This window comes from Mytilus galloprovincialis, chromosome 10, assembly GCF_965363235.1.
Source record: "Mytilus galloprovincialis chromosome 10, xbMytGall1.hap1.1, whole genome shotgun sequence".
NCBI classification, from domain to species: Eukaryota; Metazoa; Mollusca; class Bivalvia; order Mytilida; family Mytilidae; genus Mytilus; species Mytilus galloprovincialis.
In genome coordinates, this window is record NC_134847.1 from 84875459 (window position 1) to 84900032 (window position 24574).

A 24574-nucleotide genomic window follows, 5' to 3' on the forward strand; every position below is an offset into this window, starting at 1 on the left:
TTAGTGTAGTCATAGAAATCAGTATACTCTGGTTTGTTGTTATATATTATATTAATATTTGTATATTACAGTTACATGTTTATGTAATTTCATCCTTTGTATATCATTCTATTCTACTATATTAATAATAGTGCAGTGCAAGTGAATGGTGGACACTCTTCTGTTATAATTCGATTTTTCTAAAAGATAGAATTTGAGTAGTCATTTATATTTTCCCGCAAAATGTTCTATCTCACATGCAGAGTTATATGTCCTTGAAAGAGATCAAGGATCAATAACGCTGCATCAGATATTGAAAACGTTCTTCAGATATTCCTCCGCATGCGTTAACACACCTTTCCTGTACGTGTGCATAGATATTAAAGATTTTTACTTGTATATATATTTCTAACGACAAAACATTTTCATGTTATTAATTTGTGCTCTGAAAAAAATAAATTTAGGAGTGTCAATTGAAAAAATAAATTTATAACAAGCGACAATGAATGTTAGTTTGCACTCGATAATGTCCGAGTATTGATGATGTTTATAGATCGGTTACAATCCCAACACGAAAGTTACGTAATGCAAATCTAGGCGACAGCAGTACACCGGAATGCCCTCACTGTCGTCCGATGTAAAAACGAACAGTTTTCTATGTGGCTTTCCATATATAATGTGAGCCTGAGTCTTTATATTTGGATCAATAGCATATCTGATGATTTATATTCAACATCTCGCATCTGTGCTGGAACATTTGAATGTTGTTTGTTAAATATATATGTTTACATCCAATAATGATACTTGCTTTGTTTTTCCATCTTCGGCATCTTCCCCTTGAAACTGTCCAAAAGTGATGACTTTTGTTGTTTTCCCTGGTGATGCAATGATATTTGCATCAATTTTAAAATTGCTACAGTCTATAGATGGGGGCTGATTTGGAGGTGGACCTAAAGAAAAAAATTTTGAATTCAGGTATTTTTTCTTAAAAATAAACTAATCAAAACAAAAACTACAATGATTTTGTAATTGTGTTAACTCGTCTTGGTCTGTCGTCGTCTTCTAGACCTGTTTGGTGAACTTAAGCTAGAATTAATTATATGCACGGAAAGTCTAAGACAAGAATTCCTAGTCTTGATTGCAAATTAATGAAATATATACAACTACAACACGGACTATAAAAAAACAACCGTATAGTTATCTTGCGCATGTCAAGTTATGTGACATTTTTCTTTTCCTTCAGATGATATATGTACACGTTTAGAAAGTTAATTAGCTTGGTTTAATAAACACTACAAATGATTGTGTTGTTCAATATAATAAAATACCTAATGACTGGCTGTGCGGGTTATAGCAAGTTTGTTGTCCCTTCGCATACCAACTATTGCCATCGGCTTCGCCTCGAGCAATAGTTGGTATATCAGGGACAATAAACTTGCTTTTACCCTCAAACACAGTCAATAGTTGTATACTATCAGAAAACAGGTTCGTGCTTAAAAAACAGCCAATAAAGTTGTCGCTGGTTTATGTCAGTCCTCCGCTGTCTCGTCTCAAGAAGTTCAGAAAACATTGTGTTCCTCTGTCCAAAAGACCTTTGGTAGAAAACGTTGTTTTTTTTACACACATTTGTAATAAACGAATTAAATTAAAAGTATTAAGAAAATATAATGTACGCTAGATATTTTAGTTATTTGAACACCAAAAGTTTGATCATTTCAAATAAATATTATACCTTCATCTTTGCAAATAAATATGCAAAGGATACCGCTGACGACGAAGCCAATAGCTCCACCTACAGCTGCCCCTAAAGGACCATCGACCAGCGCTCCAACTTGTGCTCCAAGTTCAGTTCCTTTATTTATCATATCCATTGCTTGTCGTTTTTCTCGTATAGAAAAGTTGCCTGCAAACGTTATTAAATGCATTTAATTATTTAGCGGTTAAGATTTTGAAAATAATTATATTCTTTAGAGTCCATTTGCGTAAGTATATAAATACCTGTTAAAAAGATATTTTGTTTTCACGGCGTGATAAATATATGCAGACAAAACAGCTATAGTTCACAAAAAGTATTTAATATTTCAAAAAATTGTCAAAATTTTGATGCTTTAACTGTACGTACAAACTTATCAATTTTTGTTTTCAACATTACATAACAGTACATGGCTTCACAAATGTATATTTGACACTCAGCGAAAACAATGGTTCAACTTAAGTTAAATTTTACTTAGTGTGAAGTTTACATTTCATAATTTCATACCATATATTTCTTGTATCCATTTCCCATTATGACACTTGTGCTCAGTCATGAAGGCAGGGTTTGTTTCGGATAGTCGACAAGATATACCATTCGGGACGTTCGTAGAGTTAAATCCACATTTAGACTTAATGTAACTTGTAACTAGGCATCTTTCATTGGGTACGTACGTTGCCTAGAGTGCAAAGGTTAACATGTTTGCATCTTTATATCTTTTCGCAATACAATAACTTGTAACCTGATGGTACGTTATGAAGACAATTGATGGTTTAGATGAATTTATTTAAAATTGCAGCTTTAATATGTAATCCGACCGTCTATGATTGTTAATTATCAGAGAATTTGGTCCAGAACGTTGATGGCATATGCAAACTTGGAGACTGGAATCAATTCATTTGAACGATTTAATTTTATTAAAGTAGAATACAAAGTGCCATCTATCTCTTTTGAATCCAGTTAGAGAACAAATTAGTATTCAATACTGTTAATACAAAAGTGAGTCCACTGAAATGCAAAGTGTGGAGTGCAAACTGGACTTAGTGTACTATGTAGGTTAAGGACTGAAATAGTGCCTTATAACAGTCAATCTATGGAAAAAATATGGAAAAATTGTCACAAGGGTTCTTGAAATAACAATAGATACACCCATATAGCCACATAATTCATTATAAGCAAAACAATAATGACTGGTAAAGAAAAATACTATCGTTAAAACATGACTTATTGCTACTATTGAATAATCGTAATAAAATTAAATTAAATTTACCTTTTTGAATGATAACTTGATTGATCTGCCACTTCCTAAGAGACCCAGCAGTACAAAAGTTAATACATAACTCCACGTCGCCATTTGTTTTTTTTTTTTTCTAGCTCAATAAGTGAGCATGGTTACCTAAAGTACCAAACCAATATACGTTCAAATATATTTGTATTTTAAACATATGCTGGTCTCTTTGATTGTTCTATACTACAATGACTTAGAATAGATTATTTCATTATTTTTATATCGGTTCATGCTCATAAAAAATTATGGTTTTTAAATGTTTGGTTCTGAACGTTCCTGATAAAGGAAAAAGAATAAACGCGCCTTGAATAGACGTATCATTTTAATTTTTAAACTAACAAATTGTTACGAAACTAACTTAAAGATTCTAACTACCATAAGAAAAAATGTATTTTGCTCATTGTTGAAGGCCGTTCGGTGACCTATAGTTGTTAATTTCTGTGCCATTTTGGTGTCTTGTGGACAGTTGTCTCATTGGCAATCATACCAAATCTTCTTTTTTTTATATATATATTTGACGGATTTTGCCATTATTCGTATCATTATAATTGTTGATCAAATATCTACATATGCCTTTGCCAGTACGTATGATTGGTAATGGTAATAAAAAAGTTTGATATAATGATATAGTCTAATGGTATTTTTTTTTTTTACAGCTCCATACTATTCAAAATATTTAAAGAGTAGAAATAGTTGAAGTATCAGCTTCAAAATAATTAAAGAGTATAGATACTAGAAATAGTTAAAGTTAAAAGTATCAGCTTACCTTGCCAGTTTTTAAAGCTAAGTTGAAACGGTCAGATAACGTTTGTTTAAATACCTCACAGTTTTCCAAAATATAGCAACTACCAATGGGTTTAGGTCTCGGTAGATATGAAAGTTTAAACTTTTTTCTTGGTCGTTGTTTCTATAACAGGAAGTCAATATGGTAAGGAGTCTCTGTACTTTGTACTTTATATATTGAACAGTTTATTTAGATTCCAAGACTTTTTTTTCTGAATTCAATTGAATGTATGATTTTATCATAATTTTCCATTTTCTTATTTCAATAACTGACATTTATATGTTTTCATGAACATTTAAATGAATAAGCTATATCAATATTTATGAATAGATTCTTCGATTCTTTGATTTGAGTTTGTGTTTGTCTTGACGTAATTATGTTCACGCAAAAATAAATGCATCCCAAACATGAATTGATAGAGTTTGACTTTCTGTACAATAAAGAATCGGCAACGACGTTTTTATATAGTATTTCACAACCCTTTTATAAATACATTATATTATTACATTCCTTTCTAAAAGAAGAACCATAAATGTTTATATAAGGTTTCGGGTAGAAATCGCCTTTAACTGCAGCTGCCTAACTTCTATATTACAAATGTACCAACGGTAATTTGAATAAAAAAAAGATGTGGGGTAGACGTCGTCAATCAGACACCACATAAATAAAAAATACATCTGATGACTTTGTAACCTGAATTGGAAAAGAAGACTTCTCCAATGTATATTTTCTGATTGTTTTATTTATTTTGTTTTTAAGGATATTTTGAAGTTAGCACTGTTGGTTCAGTGCTGTGCTGTGACATTAGTTTTGTCAGGTCGAACAAGTAAATGGGATCAGTGTGGATGTGTATTTCAAGATTGGCAGTCGTGGTCGAAATGTAGTTTAGACTGTGCCGGTGGTAGACAGAGACGAGAAAGACAAGTTAAGATGCATGAGATTCCAGCCTGTACTGAGTATACTGACTGCGCGACAGGTGACACAGCATTTCAACATCGAGATTGTAATACGATATGTTATAATGGAGGAACTTACAAGGACCTAGGGCATGCTCTTTTCTCCTATTGTCAATGTCCAAAAAGATGGCGGGGGTCATGTTGTGATGAAGGTAAAAATAAGTTTACTTTCTTTCTATCATTTCTTCCGAATTCTTTATTTCTATTTTATTATTTTTCGTTTGTTTGGGAAGGTAGAAATGTGACAGTAAGTGTGTGGTTTATATATTGATACTTTAGTTAACAAATTATTTATTTATCTTTACAAAAACATGTACTATATAATATAAGATATATGCATTCAATTGAACAAGTCCATCAAACCTTGACATACTCGTTTTACTTTAAGTTTAATTAATTCACGGAAACTTGATTTCAGAATATCAAATGGCATTAATTACATGATAAACAATACACTGACAATTGTATTTGAAAATGATATGTTTTGTTATTCATATTTAGAAATAAACTGCGGTAATCCGGGACCTGTGACAAATGGGAATGTTTTAGGAAGTCAATACTTCTATGGATCAACAGTTACTTTTGAGTGTAACAATGACTTCAATTTAACAAGGGGAAGTTCCCATCAAACGTGTAGATCTGATGCAACATGGAGTGACAGGAAACCGCTGTGTCTCTGTGAGTAATAATTAGTTTGTCAAAAATTAAAATCAAGTAATGAAACAGTTGAGATATTGTTTGTTCAATATAAGCTAAATGGCGATTAAAAACATAAAATGAAATAGGTCCTATCTGATATGCCTGTAACCCTTTTTAACGTATTCTAAACTTAACTTAACTTATGTCAACATTTTCTGAGAGAGTTGGAACCTTAGTTTCTCAATAGTTTTAAGACATTTTATTACCACAAGTTTGTTATAAACCATAACATTACCTACACAAATCTAAGTACTGACTACAAAGTTAATGTTATCCTCGGAAATTTATAGTCCACCAGCAAAACCTAATTATCCAAACCGTATAACCACATGCATGTTTCTGTAATTTTCAGATGCCAATACTTGTCTTAGTAACCCGTGTCAAAAGGGTGGTACATGTGTTGATGGTCTTGAGCGTTACGATTGTCAATGTCTACCAGGATGGAGTGGAGTAAATTGTGAACAGGGTGAGCATTTATGACTTATGAATAAAATATACGAAGATGTGTCGTATGAGTGCCAATGAGACAACTCTACATCCAATTCACAATGTGTAAAAAGTAAAGCATTATAAGTCAAAGCATGGTCTTCAACACGGAACCTTGGCTCACACCGAACAGTAACCTATAAAGGGCCCCAAAATTGCTAGTGTAAAACAATTCAAACAGGAAAACTAACGGTCTTATCTATATTAGAAAATAAGAAACGAGAATAACTTATAAACCCCATCAACAAACGACAACCACTGAACGACTGGTGCAAACAAATTCAGCGGCTTTCAACGTTTAAACATCGATACTCACCTTCACCCTAACCTGAAACAGTAGTTTACCATTATAATAAGGAAAGACACACTATAAATCATGGTTTAATCAACTTCAAGTGTTATTGCATATTTAGCAATAGGTATGTAACAGCCCTTAATCATTTTACATATATATTTTCAAGATGTACAACCGCCAATCCAAATAGGATGCCCAAATGATACGGTGAGACACATTTCTAGTCCAACTGTTGTGGTGAACTGGACAGCGCCTTCTTTCTACGATCCAATGAACACATCCCTGGAGATAACTCAGAATTATCCACAGGACTATTGGGAGTTTCACTGGGGAGACTTTCAAGTACAGTATGTGGCTACAAAACCAAAGAACGGATTACGCTCGGAATGTGCTTTTACAGTAAAGATTAGACGTAAGCTAAACTCCAAACAAACATGATTCATTGTTAAGAAAAGAAAGAATAATAACATATTATATTAGCGTCTTAAGTAAAGAAAATATCGTTTGAAATAATTAAGTCTAGAAAAGATGTTTGTCTTATGATTTAAACCGGAAATGTGCAATCATGTATTATTTGTCTATGACATGACAAACTTTATTAACTTTAACTCGATTGAATATCTAATGAAGGATTCTTGCTATATTATATAACATCATTTTTTTAACATCTACAGCCATGACCTGTCCTGAACTGTCAATAGGAAACCATTCAGCCAAGGTTTGTACAAACTGGAAAACTGACTACGGACAATACTGTATGGTATTTTGTGATTCTTCCTTCACTCTGGCAAACGAGAACGACTACAATCAGTGGTATGTCTGTGGTGCAAGTGGTAAATGGATCCCATCTCCACAACTTCCGGACTGTCAACGTAAGTACATGAGTAGAAAGTACTAAAATATATATCAACAACAAGATCGTCTAAGAACACGCTGTCGCAGCAACAGGAAAATAACAAAAGTAATATAAGATTTTGTGCAACGTTTCTTAAATAAGATACAGAAAATATACGAAGAAGATGAAATAAAACGATATGATAATTTTATTTTTTTTCTTATTTTCTGCAATAAACGTCTTTATCTTATCTTATATTCTGTTTTTTTTTTCGTTTTTAAATGCTCCCGAAGACTTTCATTATGTAGTTCAACTGTACATTTTATATATTTATCGCTGATGCATGTGTATCATTGTGTGTGTGAATTATTTGTAGAGTACTTACTAATTCTGGGTTTTATTTTCAGAACAAATTAGCCAATCTGTTGTCAATACACGAAAGCAGTATCATTTTAGTCAATGCAACGACTTATCCAGCAACAACCAGATGAAGGACATATTCATGAAACGATTTAATTCGTCAGAATTCTCCTATTTTTGTAGAAAGTATGGAAAGGAGTGTTCAAAGGACAATGTTTCCGTTATCTGTTAGAACAGGACAGTTATTATTTTCTTTATTAGAGTGTGTCATATGTTAGAGTGGTTTAAGTCATTATTTAGTGAAAACCTGTTTAAATATTTTTTGGAGGGGAATGCTGTCAAAATGTCGTTTACTGTACAGCTCCTTTTATTCTTTCATACCATGTTGCTTCACAAAATTGGAAAAAAGTGATTCAATTACAACACTCACTTACATATTGTGCTATCAAACATATACTATGTTAACCTGTTTATTAGTTCACTACATTTTATGACTAGCTTATTAAAATGTGTATATTTGATATTCGTTTTTCTTTTGTCTTAGTTCTAAAAATGCGTTTTCGTAATGAAGGTTTTATAATCTATCAAAGGTCAGTTTTCTTCTATCAGTTCATAAACTAGGGGAGCCAAAAAGCATGGTTAACTCCAATCTGAACAGAGTATAAAATTACAAATAGTGTCCTCAACCAAGTAATGAATAACTCAAAAATTCGGACCTAATGCATTGGGTTGAACATGAAGGATGAATATATAGTCTTCTCTTATTTATTCAGGATCAACTGTTATGGATTTAAGTCACAATACACGACTCATATACAACAATGAATTAAATGATATTGTATCATATCGCACTATTCCGAAAAAGAAGATATCAACAGATTAACAAAAATCATAGGTCCGATCAAACAAACAACACCATGGACAATGACAAAGCGAAAAGACAAACAACAATAATAACACATTACATAGTGAACCAAAGATTGCTCAAAACTAGCCTACATATAGATTAAAGCAGCTACATGACAATGCTAGCAGTTATAGTGTTTGAAATATGTGGTACCGGTCGAATTGATCTTTGAAAAGGAAATCCGGTAATAAATGTTATTGTACATTTCATTTTAAATTCCTTCATTATACTTTGTATCTAACCTCTAATCTTGAGAAAGACATGTAATATCTTATAGTTCTTTTAGACTCACATATCTTATTTCATTTTTTGACACCTTGTATATCTATCAACAGTTTCACGTCAGAAGCAACGACAAATAAATGGTAAAACAGTGTAGTGGTTCCAGTTCTCATGCTTTTAACAAGCATGTTTCTCATGAGACTTATATATGTAGGACTCTAAAGTGCGATGGTTACGCTAAAGTATGATGGTTACGCTAAAGTGGGATGGTCTACGCTAAGGTGCGATGCCTCCATACGCTAAAATTCCGATGGTCCGCGAAAATATAGACGTTAGAAACGTAGTTCGATAATGACGTTAACAGTAGTTTATACAGCTAAAACATTAGTTCGCACTGTACATTGTACGAAAATAAAACAAGCATTTGTACTCGCTACGAAAAGGGGAAAGCTCGGCGAACATTGAATTTCTCTCGCATTTAGTTTAAAGTATATACAAATAAATGTTGCATTTTCCGACAATGAACGAATTTTGTATTTTTAATTTTTCAATGACGAATGTAAGGGAGGTTGTAACACTAGTGTGAACGCAATCTACACCAATTATCCAATTGTTAATTTAGAAACAATCACTTTAGCCTACCAGTCAACTGTAAAGGTTATCACATATGTTATACCTTAGCATAATAGCTTTTGCAAAAAGACCTTTTAAACCTCGATGTTTAAATACTTAGATAGAGTGATACACCATCGTACTTTAGCGAACAAACAACCATCGCACTTTAGCGTGAGACACTTTGGCGTGACCATCGCACTTTAGAGTCCTACATAAATATATAAAAACATTACAAATCTTTATCCATGTGTGGAGTAACTCTTTTTAATATTTAACTTCAAGTTTTCAAACATTTTCAGTAAATCTCCTTGATCTTGTCAAGGTATTTATACATCCAACATTCTTGTATTTAGTTATGTTTCTTTATTGGGTTCGGTTTGATATTGTGTTGTGTCGTTTAAATTCTGTATTTTCGGTTCATTTCACATTTGTCTTATTGGTCAGTTTATATATAAAAAAAAAAAAAAAAGAAGATGTGGTATGATTGCCAATGAGAAAACTCTACAGGAGACACCAAAATGACACAGAAATTAACAACTATATGTCATCGTACGGCCTTCAACAATGAGCAAAGCTCATACCGCATAGTCAGCTATAAAAGGGCCCGAAATTACAAATGTAAAACAATTCAAACGAGAAAACTAACGGCCTAATGTACATGTATGTACAAAAAATGAACAAGAAACAAATATGTAACACATATACAAACGACAACCACCGAATTACAGGCACTACATACATACTGTGGTGGGGTTAAACATGTTAGCGGGATCCCAACCCTCTAGGCAATTTTCATTTTTCGTGGATAAATTATTGTATTCGTCCACATTATTATGACGTCTTCCAGCATTGATTTAAAAAAAGCCTTTCAATACCGTCATAATCATAATAATTATATGACTAGTATTGTGGAAATAATTGTAAATATTTGGATCTCGTTTCATATAATTGTATGAATTCTAAGATTATACATTCGTCACATAAAAATACGTCAGTGTTTGTGGTGTGTTGTACTGTTGTTAAATAAATTTGTCTGTTGTTATTCTTCAGTTTACATGTTTAAATGTACTATTATGTTTATTATTTTTGCGTTTCCATGACCTGAGTGTTCCTATCACGTAGTTCTGTCCTTTAGGCGATATATTTTTTAGCATTTTAGAATTATTATATCAGCGTGATGTTTGGTTAGCCATACAACCATGTTCAACATATCATTTTTTCTTAAGATATCCTGTACCAAACCAAGAATATGGCAGTTGTTATCAACTAGTTCGTTTCTTTGTATGTTGGCGATTGTTTTTGTAGCAGTTCGTTTCTGTGTATATTTGAGTTTGTTTTGTAGCAGTTCAGTGTTTCTGTTGTTCAATTCTAAAGTTTATTTTTTTTACACTTTATTTAAAATTGAAAAAAATAAACATCACATTTACAATCACACAGTAGAATGAAATTTAATTAAAATTGATCTTTTTGGTTGCATATTTAAGACATATATCTGTTCATGATCATTGTTTTTCATTTACATGTAAAGATTCTAACGGGAAGGATTGTGCCTGATGTTCATATGATGAAATCATAATCTTTCAGTCAGTTTAATTGAAGTCTGGAGCTAGCATGTCAGTTAACTGCTAGTAGTCTATTGTTATTTATGTATTATTGTCATTTTGTTTATTTTCTTTGGTTACATCTTCTGACATCAGACTCGGACTTCTCTTGAACTGAATTTTAATGTGCGTATTGTTATGCGTTTACTTTTCTACATTGGTTAGAGGTATAGGGGAGGGTTGAGATCTCACAAACATGTTTAACCCCGCCGCATTTTTGCGCCTGTCCCAAGTCAGGAGCCTCTGGCCTTTGTTAGTCTTGTATTATTTTAATTTTAGTTTCTTGTGTACAATTTGGATATTAGTATGGCGTTCATTATCACTGAACTAGTATATATTTGTTTAGGGGCCAGTTGAAGGACTCCTCCGGGTGCGGGAATTTCTCGATACATTGAAGACCTGTTGGTGACCTTCTGCTGTTGTTTTTTTTTTCTATGGTCGGGTTGTTGTTTGGCACATTCCCCATTTCCATTCTCAATTTTATTGTATACAAATTTCTTTTTTCGAAGAAAACACCTGCAGTTTTATTTAGAAATATTGAATATTTTGCTGTACAGATTTTTCAAGGAAAATCAGCATTTAGAAATAAACACTTTTCATTAATATGTATAAAACACAATTAAAAAATATATAAAATAAAAAACAAACTGACACGTTTTGAATAAATATGCACTGTGTCATAAAATATTTGACGAGGATAATCCAAAAATAATATTACAGCATACTGTTTAGAATATAAAAATGATATGTAGATTTTTTTATGTTACGATGCAAAGAATCAAATTTCTGTTAACGGACAAAATTGCTCATATTCAAGCGAAAACTTTTATAATAGATGCAGTTTCAACTGTCGCTTAAACCAATAAAACTATAATTGATATGGTTTGTTGCAGTTTAATATTAAAAAAAGCTGGTGAGTTGAAAATTTACTTTTCAACGTCCAGTGGAAAAATATGACAGACATGTTAGAGTTCATAGTTCCAGTTTTGTAGCAACATAATGAAAAAACAACCACTATAATCCTATATCTAAACATGGAAAATAAACGATGTAAAGCAAACTAATATTATCTTTCTAGACCTACATAATTATCGTATTTCAAAATTAATTTGTTAATTCAGTGATTAAGTGGTTGTATACATTTTGGTTTTCCTACAATGTTTTCTTTCACGAAATATGTTTTATTGCTTATAAACAGATTGTAAGTGTCAATGCATAGGTCATTTCAGATAGTGGGTCTACAATGAATCAGTATAATCCAAATTGATTACAGATTTTGCGTCAAATCAAATCATATTGAAAATCTTTAAGAAAACCCCGTGGCTAACTTCCTGGTTAGAGGTTACATACGTTTGGTGATTTATTTTAATGTAAAGGTACTAAAGTTTGACTTGTCGTTAACTTGGACTATTCAAATGAGATCAGGACTATTTCGCCAATTAGTCTAAAATTGTGATAACGCAAAAGCAACAAAGATGACAAATTATATATATAGCATGCGATAAAAGAGATTTGTATAAAGAAAAATGTTTATCGATACCTCCAAGAGCTGCCAAATTTAATTTTACAGTTTTAAAGAAGGAAGCAAATGTATGAAATTGTTAGCAACCGATGACATATTGATTACCTGAACAAACTTTTTAAGATTTATTTATTTATTTTCGACCAGGTAGATTATATTTACGTTTCAATACGAGTGGTCAAATTGATAAGACAAAAATATGCATACCTTTTCTTTAGCTAAAGGTGGATCTTACTTAAGACATAGAATCGTTATATTTCAGATGTTAAGATAAACATTCTGCCGTTTTCAACACTTTTACCCCCAAGAAAAAAATGAAAAAGGATTTTTACCATATTCATAATCAGCAAAAAGCGAAATAACAAATTTCACAAACTCCAACGAAAATCCAAAATGAAACGTACCTCAATAAATAGCTGAATTAAAAACTCAAACACATCAAACGAAGGATAACGACTGTCATGTTTCTGATTGTTATATGCATTTCCTTAAGTTGGAAGATCCAACACTTGGCTAAAATGGACATCTAACAAAATGCATGTATGAACGTCGGTTTGTTATAAATTATGATAAAGTTTAACCCACAATTTCATTTAAGAAAACATGAAAATGGGGAAAGAAAAATTCATTAAATATCGAATAAAAATATATTTCAGTTAACACTACATAGCAATATCCATTAAAGGGAGATAATAGAATTTTAGTTTAAATTTCCTTCTTATCAAATTTGTATTGGCCTATAATTTCACATGTACATATAGGTATCAATTAGTTTAAATTTAGCCTTGCGACAGAATGGGATCGTTGCTGATCTTTTATTTTTTAATACAGATTTGCTTTGTTGCTGCTGAATCAAAGACAGGGGTGAGTTAATAAAAATATGACTTATTCATGTATTATTCTTTAAATAATGATATCTACAAATTATCAATAATCAAATTGTATTAATTTTGATGTTTTGAAAATACAGTTATATTCATATAATTTTATATCCAATTTAAATAATATAAGATGTATCTTTTTATGACAATGTCTATTGTAATGCTTTTTTTGTATTCTATCCAATCTAGCCTCTTTTTTCCAGTGACATTCCAAATTTCTCGCCGATTATCCCGATAGACCTCCCTTTAATTTGTTCTTGTACTGGACATTCATGCAATATTTGCCACTGGACAATAATGTTGTATGAATGCCAAGCTTTAATGGCCATTACAAAACTCTCTAGTGTGTCAAAATGTTACCTGTCCCAATCCAAAATGCCCTCAATTTCAATTGCATTCTAAAGTTCTCTTCATAACATTTGACCACCTTTTCATTTACATGCCTGAAATATATACCACTGGATGCTAATCAAACAATAATCAGTCAATCTTATAGTTATGATTTAAGAAAAAAAATGGAAGAAATAAATGAAAGAACAGAACATCTATTCCATTTTTAGGTCGTTTGTGATGTCCGAGATGTACCGGCCTTAACGGTTGATTATTGTGAAGTTATTGGACACGACCAAGATTATTCTAAACAAGAGCTGCAGTCTATCGTAGACCACGGCACAAGATGTGTTTTTCGGAACCAGAATTCAACAATCATAGTAACCAAACAATGTAACATCCATGGTTGGCATGACACAGATACTTACAATGCTGGTAAATTGTAATTTTACATCAACAACAGGAAGGGATGCTTATTTGGATATATCCAAACAATACATTCATGGTTATTCAATTTCAAATTTATTTAGTTAGTGCATATTATCTATACGATTATCCACAGCTAAGTAATTTCTCGTATTTCGTAAATTAGATATCTTTTTTACATTTTTATACCGACAGCGTCCATATTATAAAATATGACAAGCATTATATATGTTCCGGAACATATAAGTATATACTCGTTTGGTTATTAATTGGCCGGACCATATGAATATTTTGACCATATAGGTATTTTTTTCAAATATGCATTAAAACCGTTTCACTAATATAATAAACTTTATAATTCAAAGGCTACATAAACATATTAAATATTGATGCCAAAGTTAGTTTTCATCGCTAATTGTATTCTTGTATTTATGCATAGGGGTGAAATTTATTTCAACACGGCACTAGTCATCGTAGCATAGCTTTTCTGCCTTTGCGCGTCTTGGTTGTGCTCGATCCTTCGCATTTACTTCACCATTTTATCAGCTTCGTGCAGTGATATCGATGTCTTTGTAATTCCATTTAACAGTTCTTTACGAAATTTTGGAAAATATCTTGCCAAGTCGTCATGTTGCCATTCTTGCTTTTACTATACGCGAATAGTCAAAATTCTCATATGGTCTAGAACATATACATTTGTGTATGAGAGCCTCAGATCGACGTTCGGCCTCTAATCGACGTCCGTTCCTCAAATCGACGTCCGTTTCTGAAATCGACGTCCAAATATGACGTCATATTCTCAGATCGACGTCCAATACTTTGACCCTCTAATCGACGCCCAATGTGAAGTCATGTATTGCCAAAACTGCGTCCGATTGATTTAATCGTCTTAAGAGCTTGTCTCACAGAAAACCATGCAAATTTTGAAAAATCGTCCAGGAGGTTGGTTAAAACTTTTCCAGCAAATGAAGTTTTTTCATATCTTAGGTTCAATGGAAACCAGAAAATATATTTGAGACTTCTCTGAATTGTGTCTATTTTTAGTAACAAGCTAATTTGCATAATTGGACAAAATTAGCCAAAAATTCCTTCAAAATATATGTTTATTTGAAAGTACTTTAAAAGTCACCAAATTAGTTCTATTGGGGTTCTAGCCATTTATATTGTGGAAATATATGTAAAAGATCATAAATTACGCATTTATAAAGCATTTTCTATTTTTTTTTGCACACTTAAAGGGTGCTCTCTTTAATGCCTTATTTTGTATAAGTCATTTACTAGCCAAGTTTAAGTCGCTGGTTTTCGAAAAGGTGAAGACAGAAATACATGAAATAAATTTTTATTGGATAAAAAAAATATAAAAAATCCACCCATGGCAAATAAGTAAAAATATCCTTATTTTTTGTTCTAAAACACCACCTCAAGCATTTTCCCGCACTTTTTACTAAACCAATTTTGGGCATATATCAAACAAAACATGATGTTATTATCAATTTAAATGTCCTGTCACTGAGTGTCAGATAATGAGATATTACAGAAACGTAGAGCTGACACCAAGAGATAATGTTAAGGCAGTTTGCTGTTGCTATTATGACCACAACGAACGTCAAGTTTAAAGCAGGTCTTGAACTTCCGTACAGAAAACTGAACAGAAGCAAACAGCATGTACATCAGGTAAATAATAATAATATATAAACTACAACAAATAAATCATTGGCTGCATATCTTTTATTAAGAACTAAAGAAGGATCAGCTGATACACACCCAACATAGCCAGGTGGTTGCAAAAGGGGGGGGGGGTCCGTTCATATAAAAGTAACCCCACCACATCCCCCCTGGATGACTGTATCGTGAGTCCATGTAACCTCACAGTGGAAATTTCTGTTAAGGGCCGAAACTAGTGATATAACATATACAATATCTATAATTATAAAGAAATTTAACTGCAGCTGTAAACCTTTTACAGTTTGGGATTACAAATACAACTCAATTGTCTGTGACGAACCTAATTTATAAGAAAATCACTCCTAGGAAGAGGGGGTGATGTTCTCGGTAACACTCACCAGGAACAGTCTATACTTTGTTGTATAAAAAGTACCTGCAGTCACAATACATATTATACCATCTGACATATAGATATAGAAAGATGTGGTATGAGTGCCAATGTCAGAGACAACTTATCCATCCAATTAACAATTTATAAAAGTAAACCATTATACATGTAGGTCAAGGTACGGCCTTTAACACAGAGCCTTGGCTTACACAAAACAGCAAGCTGTAAAGGGCCCCAAAATTTACAAGTGTAAAACCATTCAAACGAAAAAACTTGGAACGGTCTGATCTACATAAAAACGAGAAATGTATGTACATAAATATTTATATCATGAATATAATATTGGCAAGATATATAATAACACATGTAAATTTACATTGTACATATATTTCAATAGTTAATACTTTTTATACCCGTTAATGGGAATTATTATGGTATTACTTTGTCTGTAGGTCTATCATTCTGTCAGATATGGCATTGAGAAGTTATTGAACTTTCATTTTTGAAACAGCAACATGCGCAGGGGTTAAAAAATCCACTAGCCCGACGCCCGGGACTACAACATTTAGGCCTCGGGCAACCAAAACTTGTAACCCAATATGCCCGACGGACTAGTAACAAATTTTTTTTGGCGTTTCCAAAATATAAAGTGGAAAATCCCCTCATCACTATTATATCTTAGCCAATCAGATTCGACTACGTCATCTGGGATTCCCAGAATTTGAACTGATTTTGTAGAAGGATCCCGTACTTTTAATATCGATTTTTCAGTACAGGGGTATTGTACATTGCTTATGCAACCAGAGAAATATAATGTAACCAAATTGTACCTCCTTCTGAATAATTTATTGAATTATAAATGTGAACCCCTTTCAACAGCAGACACCCGACTTTTGTCAAATATAAATTTATAACATGTGCAGATGTTATGGTAGCCATTTTGTTTTTGTGTACATACTGTGAAGAAGCCTCTAGAACCATGACCTATACATTAACAGTTTTCAGAAAACTTAAACTTGATGCAATAATATTTCATCATTATGATTATGGTTGTCTTCATTGATATTCAAATGAATTTGATTTTTAAAGAAATAAAATTTATAACAAATACAATTTCAGTTTAGAAACTGCTCAGTTTGGAATCTATTAATAGCGCACAATTAACTTGCCTGTAATAAATGTAAATATGGATATTACTGTACTTCGTTTATAAAACTATAATAAAAGACACAAAGTATGGATGGTGATATTTATTCACATATATCTTTGTGGTCATTTGATTTGTTTTAATAAATTGAAATTTTAAAACTGAAAACAAGTATGAGCATAATATGTAACCAGCTGATATTTCTTTTACACAAAAATGATGATGTATCTGATAAAAATTACTCCAATCCTATTATGCCAGGCATGGCTTTTATATAACCATGTATAGAAGTGCATGGTCAAGACTTGTACCAGCTCGAGATTTGAGCAAGTCATTATTACAGTATATTTAATGAGTATTCAATTATCGAATTGAATATATCTGCTAATGGGATATTTTTTGCTGTAAGCTTTGGGTATCCAATTTGCAAAAAATCCACTGTACAATGGATAAAAATTGTCAAGTTGATAGAATTCATTGTTTACAGAAGGAAACTCTGAATGTGGAAGGCATACTAGGGCTAGTAGGTCAATTTTGTTGGGCTATTAATTATTCCAACAGGGCTAGTAAAATCATGCTACCAATTAGCCCTGGGCTAGTGAGCTTTTACAAAATTTCTTAACCCCTGAATTATTTATCATGCTTGAAGATATTGACTTGGCATGGTGTATTGTAGTATAAAAAAGAAGATGTGGTATGATTGCCAACGAGACAACTGTCCACAAGAGACCAAAATGACACAGACATTAACAACTATAGGTCACTGTACGGCCTTCAACAATGAGCAAAGCCCATACCGCATAGTCAGCTATAAAAGGCCCCGATAAGACTATGTAAAACAATTCAAACGAGAAAACTAACGGCCTTATTTATATAAAAAAATGAATGAAAAACAAATATGCAACACATAAACAAACAACAACCACTGAATTACAGGCTCCTGACTTGGGACAGGCACATACCTTAATAATGTGGTGGGGTTAAACATGTTAGCGGGATCCCAACCCTCCCCTAACCTGGGGCAGTGGTATAACAGTACAACATAAGAACGAACTATAAAAATCAGTTGAAAAAGGCTTAACTCATCAGATGGACAAACATACAAGTGGACGTGGCCGGGTACAAATAAATATGTTTAAACTAAGATATTGACTTGATATGTATTACAATACACCATGCCAAGTTATAGATTATTTTAAGTATATAGCATTTTGTTTCAGTGTAAAGAAATTTTAAGCAAGAGGGGACTATGTATTTCTATGCAGGATACTATACTCCGTCACTCTCATAATTATTCTCATGATTTAAATTCGTTATTTTGAAAATGAGTAAAGTAAATTAGAAATTAAATTAATCAATTTTGTTTACATTCCAATTTTAACCATGTATACGAAATAGAAATTGTTCTCAGGGCAGGAATACATGTATTTTTAATGTTGAAATTTGGAATAGTTACATCATTATTTTGCACACATCATGCACATGAGTAAAAGGAGGTGTGGATTATATGTCAATGGGACAGCAACCTAACATTTTTGTTGATTGTATTAAAATTGTTTTAAAATTGTTTTTGATTATATATAAGATGTTTTTTTTCATTCTGTCATAACTTGATTTCTGTTCAAAAGGGTTATATTTGTATATTTAACAATGAATTTTTTTCATATTTTAGGTTGTCCAGGCTATTCAGTGAGCACATACTTCTGAAGCTATTCGTTGCTAGAGCAGTATAACCCATATGTACAAGAAAACAAGCCGCCTATGAATGAAAATTCAGCAGTTGAAGCTACTTACTGTTTAGCATGACACACATGTTCATTTTTTTTTCTGTTCATGTCCTGATCTGAACAAATCATGATAGAAGTTGTGGAGAAATTTTAAACTTGATAAAACATGTACAAAATGTTTCAAATGGATAGAAATTAAAAGTATTTGATAGGATAGGACATAGGACAAGACTGAATTTCCAGGTTTTATAGTGCAAATATTCATGTGTGAATTTGGTCGGTATATTGAACTTGTAGTTACATACATGTAAGATACTGAATAAAATGTCAGCGAAATTCATAAAAAAAATGCAGTTGGAAAGGGTACATCGCAGTAAGAGAAAAGTATTAAGATTCACACTGCAAGTCCTAAGCTACATTGTACCTATACATGGATCTGTGAGGCTGGAAAAATTCCAAATTTTATGTTATCATAGTAATAAGTCAGAATTAAGCTCCAAATTACATAAACTACAATAGTTACTCAAGTTGGATACTTTGGGAAACCGATTAACAACTTAACAAACTTAAAAGAATCAATGCATGTTTTCTGTAAAAACCTCAACCACCAAAGTGTCAGTTTCTGAAAATGATAGTGAATAAGTGACGATAGAAAGAACCTACCAAAAATAGGAATTATGCTATTCAGGGTAGATATTAGATGTGTTGATCTTGTTTTTGCGAATATACAATGAGAATTATAAGCCAGAATAGAAGTGACCATTCATAGAATAGTACAAGGACAATGATATGGCTACTTTTGCTGTAAACTGAAAGTTGATATGTTTTTGCCGAGTCAACTGGTATCAATGATTTTATGAACTATAAATTTTATAATCATGATAATGATTTGAATGTCATTATTGGCTATTAAAAAGAGATGTAAAGGATTCAGTGTCTTATTGCATTAAAACAAACCAAAAAAGCTAAAATTTTGTGTAATTTACACTTGAAAAAAAGATCGTGATGGGTTTTTTTTTCGTTAAAAATTTATAACAAGTTATTCTGTCATCACCTTTCAAACCTGACCTACATGTAATTAAACTTTTTCGTTGTGACTAGGATTTGTGTTTTTTTCTAATTTTACAGCCTCCATATCAGGTACTATTGGACCAAAATACTGAATAACGGGCATAATTACAAACAAATGAATGTTCATGAGTAGCATGTACGATTTGCAATAACATTACATTTGCATAAATATGCAGATCCAGCACATGTCCGTGCTTATATTTCATTTTGAATATTAAAGTGCATATAAAAGCAAGTGCCAGATATAATCATGTTTAAAGACAAAACATGCAATAAGCAGTTTCAAATTGGAGGATTTCGATTTTGAATCAAACCATTTTTTTTTTCATTTGTTAAATGGAGCTTTCCGTGAGAGCTTTTAGTACTTTGATTATTGTTTTCACTATGATTTTGCTTTGAATTAATAAGAAACAGCAGCTGAAGTATAAAATCACTCATTTTGATAAGAATTGCAGCATAATTTGTGGTTTTGTGTTAAGAAAAAGATTTAGTTACATAAAATTTTGTATAAAAATACTATAAAAAGTAGCCGTACAGTGATATATAAAAAATATATTTCTAAATATTAGCCGTAGGTGGATTTTTTATATTTCTTTAAGCTATCATAGTAGTTCATTTTGATATATTCATCTTTTAATTACAGCTTCACCTTTTCTATATTTAAGCATTTATTCAGGTCCTAAATTTGGTAAAATAGCCAATTCCTCAAACACCTGGTTAATAAACATAGAGATCCTACTATAAAAAATCCAATAAATATTTATTACTTACATTTTTTTATTTTCTCAATAATGCTTTATCATATGCATTAAACGAAATAGATATTTTTCATGGCTAGAACTAATTATTTGGTGGATTTAAATCAATAAAAAACCCTTGAATTTGGAAATTTTCCCGTAAAAAAAGGGTGAAAATAGATGGCGCTACAAAACTTGGCTTTCCTATAAAATTTAAGCAAAATATTTTGCAAGTGATATTGGCATGGCCTAAGTGTTGTGTGTACCAAATTTAAAGAGATTCTGAAAAATTCACTCCTGGACACTTTTGCATGGTTTTCTGTGAGACAAGCTCTTAAATCGATAACCGTGCAATATAAATTAAATTACTGAACTTAATTATTTACACTTATATACATGTACATGTTTTGTAGGGTTCAAACATTTTTACATGCATGCTTTACATATAGATTTTTTTTAACCCGAAATAGGTATCATGCATATCAAAGTTTATCTTGATAAAAAGTTAATGATTCGATCTACAGTGTGTCATTCCTATTCATGTTAATAAATGACATGCATATAAGGGTGTGCCAAACATTATGTTTTAAGTTAAGTACTCACATGTTTAACCCCGACATATGCTTTATTGGCCTGTACTGCAGTGGTTTTCGATGGTTAATGTCTGTCATATTTCTTTTTTCGGAATTGTTTTTTTTTTTATGAATTAGACCGTTAACTTTGTAATTTGAATTTTTTACAATATTCATGTCATACTACATCTCCTTATTTTTATGTAATCTCTAAAATTTTAAAATTGATATCACAACCAGTTTACATATTTAGTCCAGTATGTTATAAATCTTTAAAAAAAAATTATTGTTTAAACATATCCTATTTGTCACACATAAAATGTTTAAAGGTCTAAAAGTTTCAGCTGTTAACGGTTATTGTTAATTTTGTATTCTGTGTCCAAAATGGACGTTGATTAGAGAAACTAAAAATTGGACGTCGATTAGAGAAGCCAAAAAAATGGACGTCGATTAGATAGGCGTAAAATTGGCCATCGATTTGGAAGGATATTTAACTGTGACGTCGTATTTGGACGTCGATTTGAGGAATGGACGTCGATTAGTGACAGGACCTTGATCTGAGTCTTACATATATATATCATGCAACTTCCGAAGCAAGGTTGTCGGCTCTCCGGACATCCCGAAGTCCTGCGTTTAACAGTTTATGAGCTTCGGTCCTTGCTTGGAAGTTGATATATCATGGTGTACTGTATGAAATCTCGATATTTACGGATATTGGTCTGAAAATATGGTAAACACCTACCAGTCCACTGGAAATAGATTTTAAATATTTTAATTCCATTTACTATATTAACACAGTTATGTTAGCGAAATGACATTTAAATAAATAAATTCTGAGATTCTTGTTTTACGTGTATGACAAGGATTTACTAAGTGAGGTTAAAAAAAATCATCCGATGATCAGACTTATTGGTTTTTTTCTATGATATAGGATACAACATTTTCCCCCTTAACATTATTTTTCATACACGAGTTCAATACCGCATACTATGTCCTTTTCCTTAATTTAAGCAAATTTTAGATTTCTTTTCTTTCGATTTTCGACACAAATAACGACAATGCAAATTTAAGGTACATGTCCGAGTCAGCAAAATAAGATATTGTAGATTTTTGTCAATGAGAATAAACCCTAGGTAAACTTTTATTTTGCAGTACAATCATCAAACGATACAATCCTGTATTCGCATGGAGGGCGAGTCAAGAGATTTTTTGGATTACTGTTTGCTGGCCTAGTTGCTAGTTGTTTGTTTTTTTGCCATCACAGTAAGTATTAAAGAGATTATTAAAATAGATTCAAAACATCTTAAATGGCTTGTTTTTTTAATGTTTGTTTTTGTTTTTAGGAAACTTGTCTGTTAAAAACTTCATATTTGAAAAGTGAAAAGAGAGATGTTCTAATTTTCATATTTTCGGAGAGTCAGTGCATAAATTTTCTTTTTTGACAAGAAATAGACAAAAGTAGCATAATTTATAGAACAAAGTTCCGATAAACCAAGTCTAAAGACGTAATACACGATCCGAATAAGTTTCTATTTTATGATCATAATTACATTTTTCCATGTTTTTACTTACTGGCAATTTTTATTCCCCCGTATATCAATTTACCCCTGTCTGTCCCTTCGTCCATTCGTCCGTCAGCATTATGATAGATTTTTTGTCTGGCTATGTTCATCTAAATGTTGGAGACACAAGATATTACTAAACATGAATAACCCCTCCGCTACGCCTGTTCCATATCTGGTTCATCTGGTCTTTGTGAGTCTTGTATGTTTTTTTTTAATGTTAGTTCATATGTTTTGGAGTTTAGTATAACGTCCATTTTCACTAAACTAGTACATATTTTAATTTAGGGCACAGCTGACTTAGGCTCATCTCCAGATGCAGGATTTTCTCGCTGCGTTGAAGGCTCATTGTTGGTTTCGGCTGTTATCTTCTCTTTGGTTCTGTTGTTGTCTTTTTTTACATATTCCTCATTATCCATACTAATTTTTTGTGTATGATGTTTATACACATAATGAATGTGTGCATAGACACACAATTTTGATTTCGTTTAAATATTCTGTAAATGGCAGGTAGTTGGCCATAGTCTTTTATTTTAATACTACTTGCACAAAGAGATCATAGTTTGTTTGGCTTACAGTAACGTCATCATACATTTATTCTACTTTATCTTACCTCCTATACATTTCTAGGAATATGATTGCTTAAAAGTGTCCTCGTGGAGACCGTATATTCAATATTAGGTTAGTAGGGAGGCGGGGCTTAATTTAATACACGGTTATTAGTGGATTTACGACTTTGGCACTGTTTGATTATTTAAAAGTATTGAAATAAAATTAACGGTACCAATTTTCTTGCACCAGATGCGCATTTCGACAATACATGTCTCTTCAGTGATGCTCATGGCCAAAATATTTGAAATCCAAAGCTTATATAAAAGATGAAGAGCTATAAATTCTGTTTAATATTGTTAATAACATATCAAGGTTGTTGATAATAAATAGTTATTGTTTGCAGTATTTTTTTTTAGTGTAGACCAATTGAAGAAGGTTATTGACATTGAACACTTGAACACTTTAATATAGAAATAAAAACATGTGTTATGATAGCAAATAAGACAACTCTGGTCTAAATTCAACAAATAAAGATAGTCGCTAAGATAAATTACAAATGAATATGGTATTCATCACCAATATTTTCTTTGACACAAATATCATTTTCTTTAAAATGTTGGTATACAATCAGTTTCTATTGTAGTCCAGATTTCAAATGACTCTAAAGACTTACTATATATTAGAACATACTCACCCCTTCTCGTTCATTGAAAAGACAGTTTTTTCCCCTCTAATTTTCATAGTACATGGTTTTCCATGCACTATGACATGCTTTACATGAATGACTTTCCATTGTCAGTTAATTATGAAAGTGAACTCTTTATAACTGCACTAACAAAGTTTACAATCCCCTGAGGCATTTTCTATGGGAAAAGAGCCTACTGATTAAAGATGAGAGAGCAAAGATACAAAACATTTTGAATTTTGCAAATTTTCATGCATTTTCTAACGGTAAACATATATATCTTTTGACACATTCCCCATTTGCTTTCTCAATTTTATTATGGAATAAACAAAAACAATTTGGGTAAGGATGTAGGTAAAATAATACTTATTTAATTTATAAACCTGACATTTGAGGGAATTTATTTTTTCTTTCAAGAAAACAATGCCACCCTGCTGCTATATGAAGCAAAGATTTTATTTCAGAGAAACACAAATTCATGTAAATTTATCAAACAAAGTAAGCATTTAATGTTGAATGGTCTGAATTT

General features: G+C 31.8%; 1 protein-coding gene and 1 long non-coding RNA gene across 2 annotated transcripts; one reads left to right on the forward strand and one right to left on the reverse strand.

Moving 5' to 3' along the window:
- Nucleotides 1–821: 821 nt before the first annotated feature.
- On the reverse strand, nt 822–2407 carry LOC143048661 (uncharacterized). Its single transcript, XR_012969908.1, has 3 exons — nt 2240–2407; nt 1712–1882; nt 822–929 (listed from the first exon to the last, which is right to left on the reverse strand). It is a non-coding gene; the product is annotated as an uncharacterized LOC143048661 (long non-coding RNA).
- A 2161-nt stretch (nt 2408–4568) lies between these two features.
- On the forward strand, nt 4569–7789 carry LOC143048660 (sushi repeat-containing protein SRPX-like). Its single transcript, XM_076222455.1, has 6 exons — nt 4569–4912; nt 5262–5438; nt 5812–5925; nt 6407–6652; nt 6915–7112; nt 7483–7789. Exons 1-6 carry the CDS (start codon nt 4735–4737, stop codon nt 7665–7667), a joined length of 1098 nt encoding a protein of 365 aa, XP_076078570.1. The 5' UTR covers nt 4569–4734; the 3' UTR covers nt 7668–7789.
- The last annotated feature ends 16785 nt before the right edge of the window (nt 7790–24574 follow it).

What these genes read in the sequence shown, in the direction of transcription:
- LOC143048660 (XM_076222455.1), top strand. Translation starts at nt 4,735, where the DNA reads ATGCATGAGATTCCAGCCTGTACTGAGTATACTGACTGCGCGACAGGT. An exon ending in TGGAGTAAATTGTGAACAGG is followed by an intron (nt 5,926 to 6,406) that starts GTGAGCATTTAT and finishes TATATTTTCAAG; the next exon opens with ATGTACAACCGCCAATCCAA. An exon ending in TTTTACAGTAAAGATTAGAC is followed by an intron (nt 6,653 to 6,914) that starts GTAAGCTAAACT and finishes TAACATCTACAG; the next exon opens with CCATGACCTGTCCTGAACTG.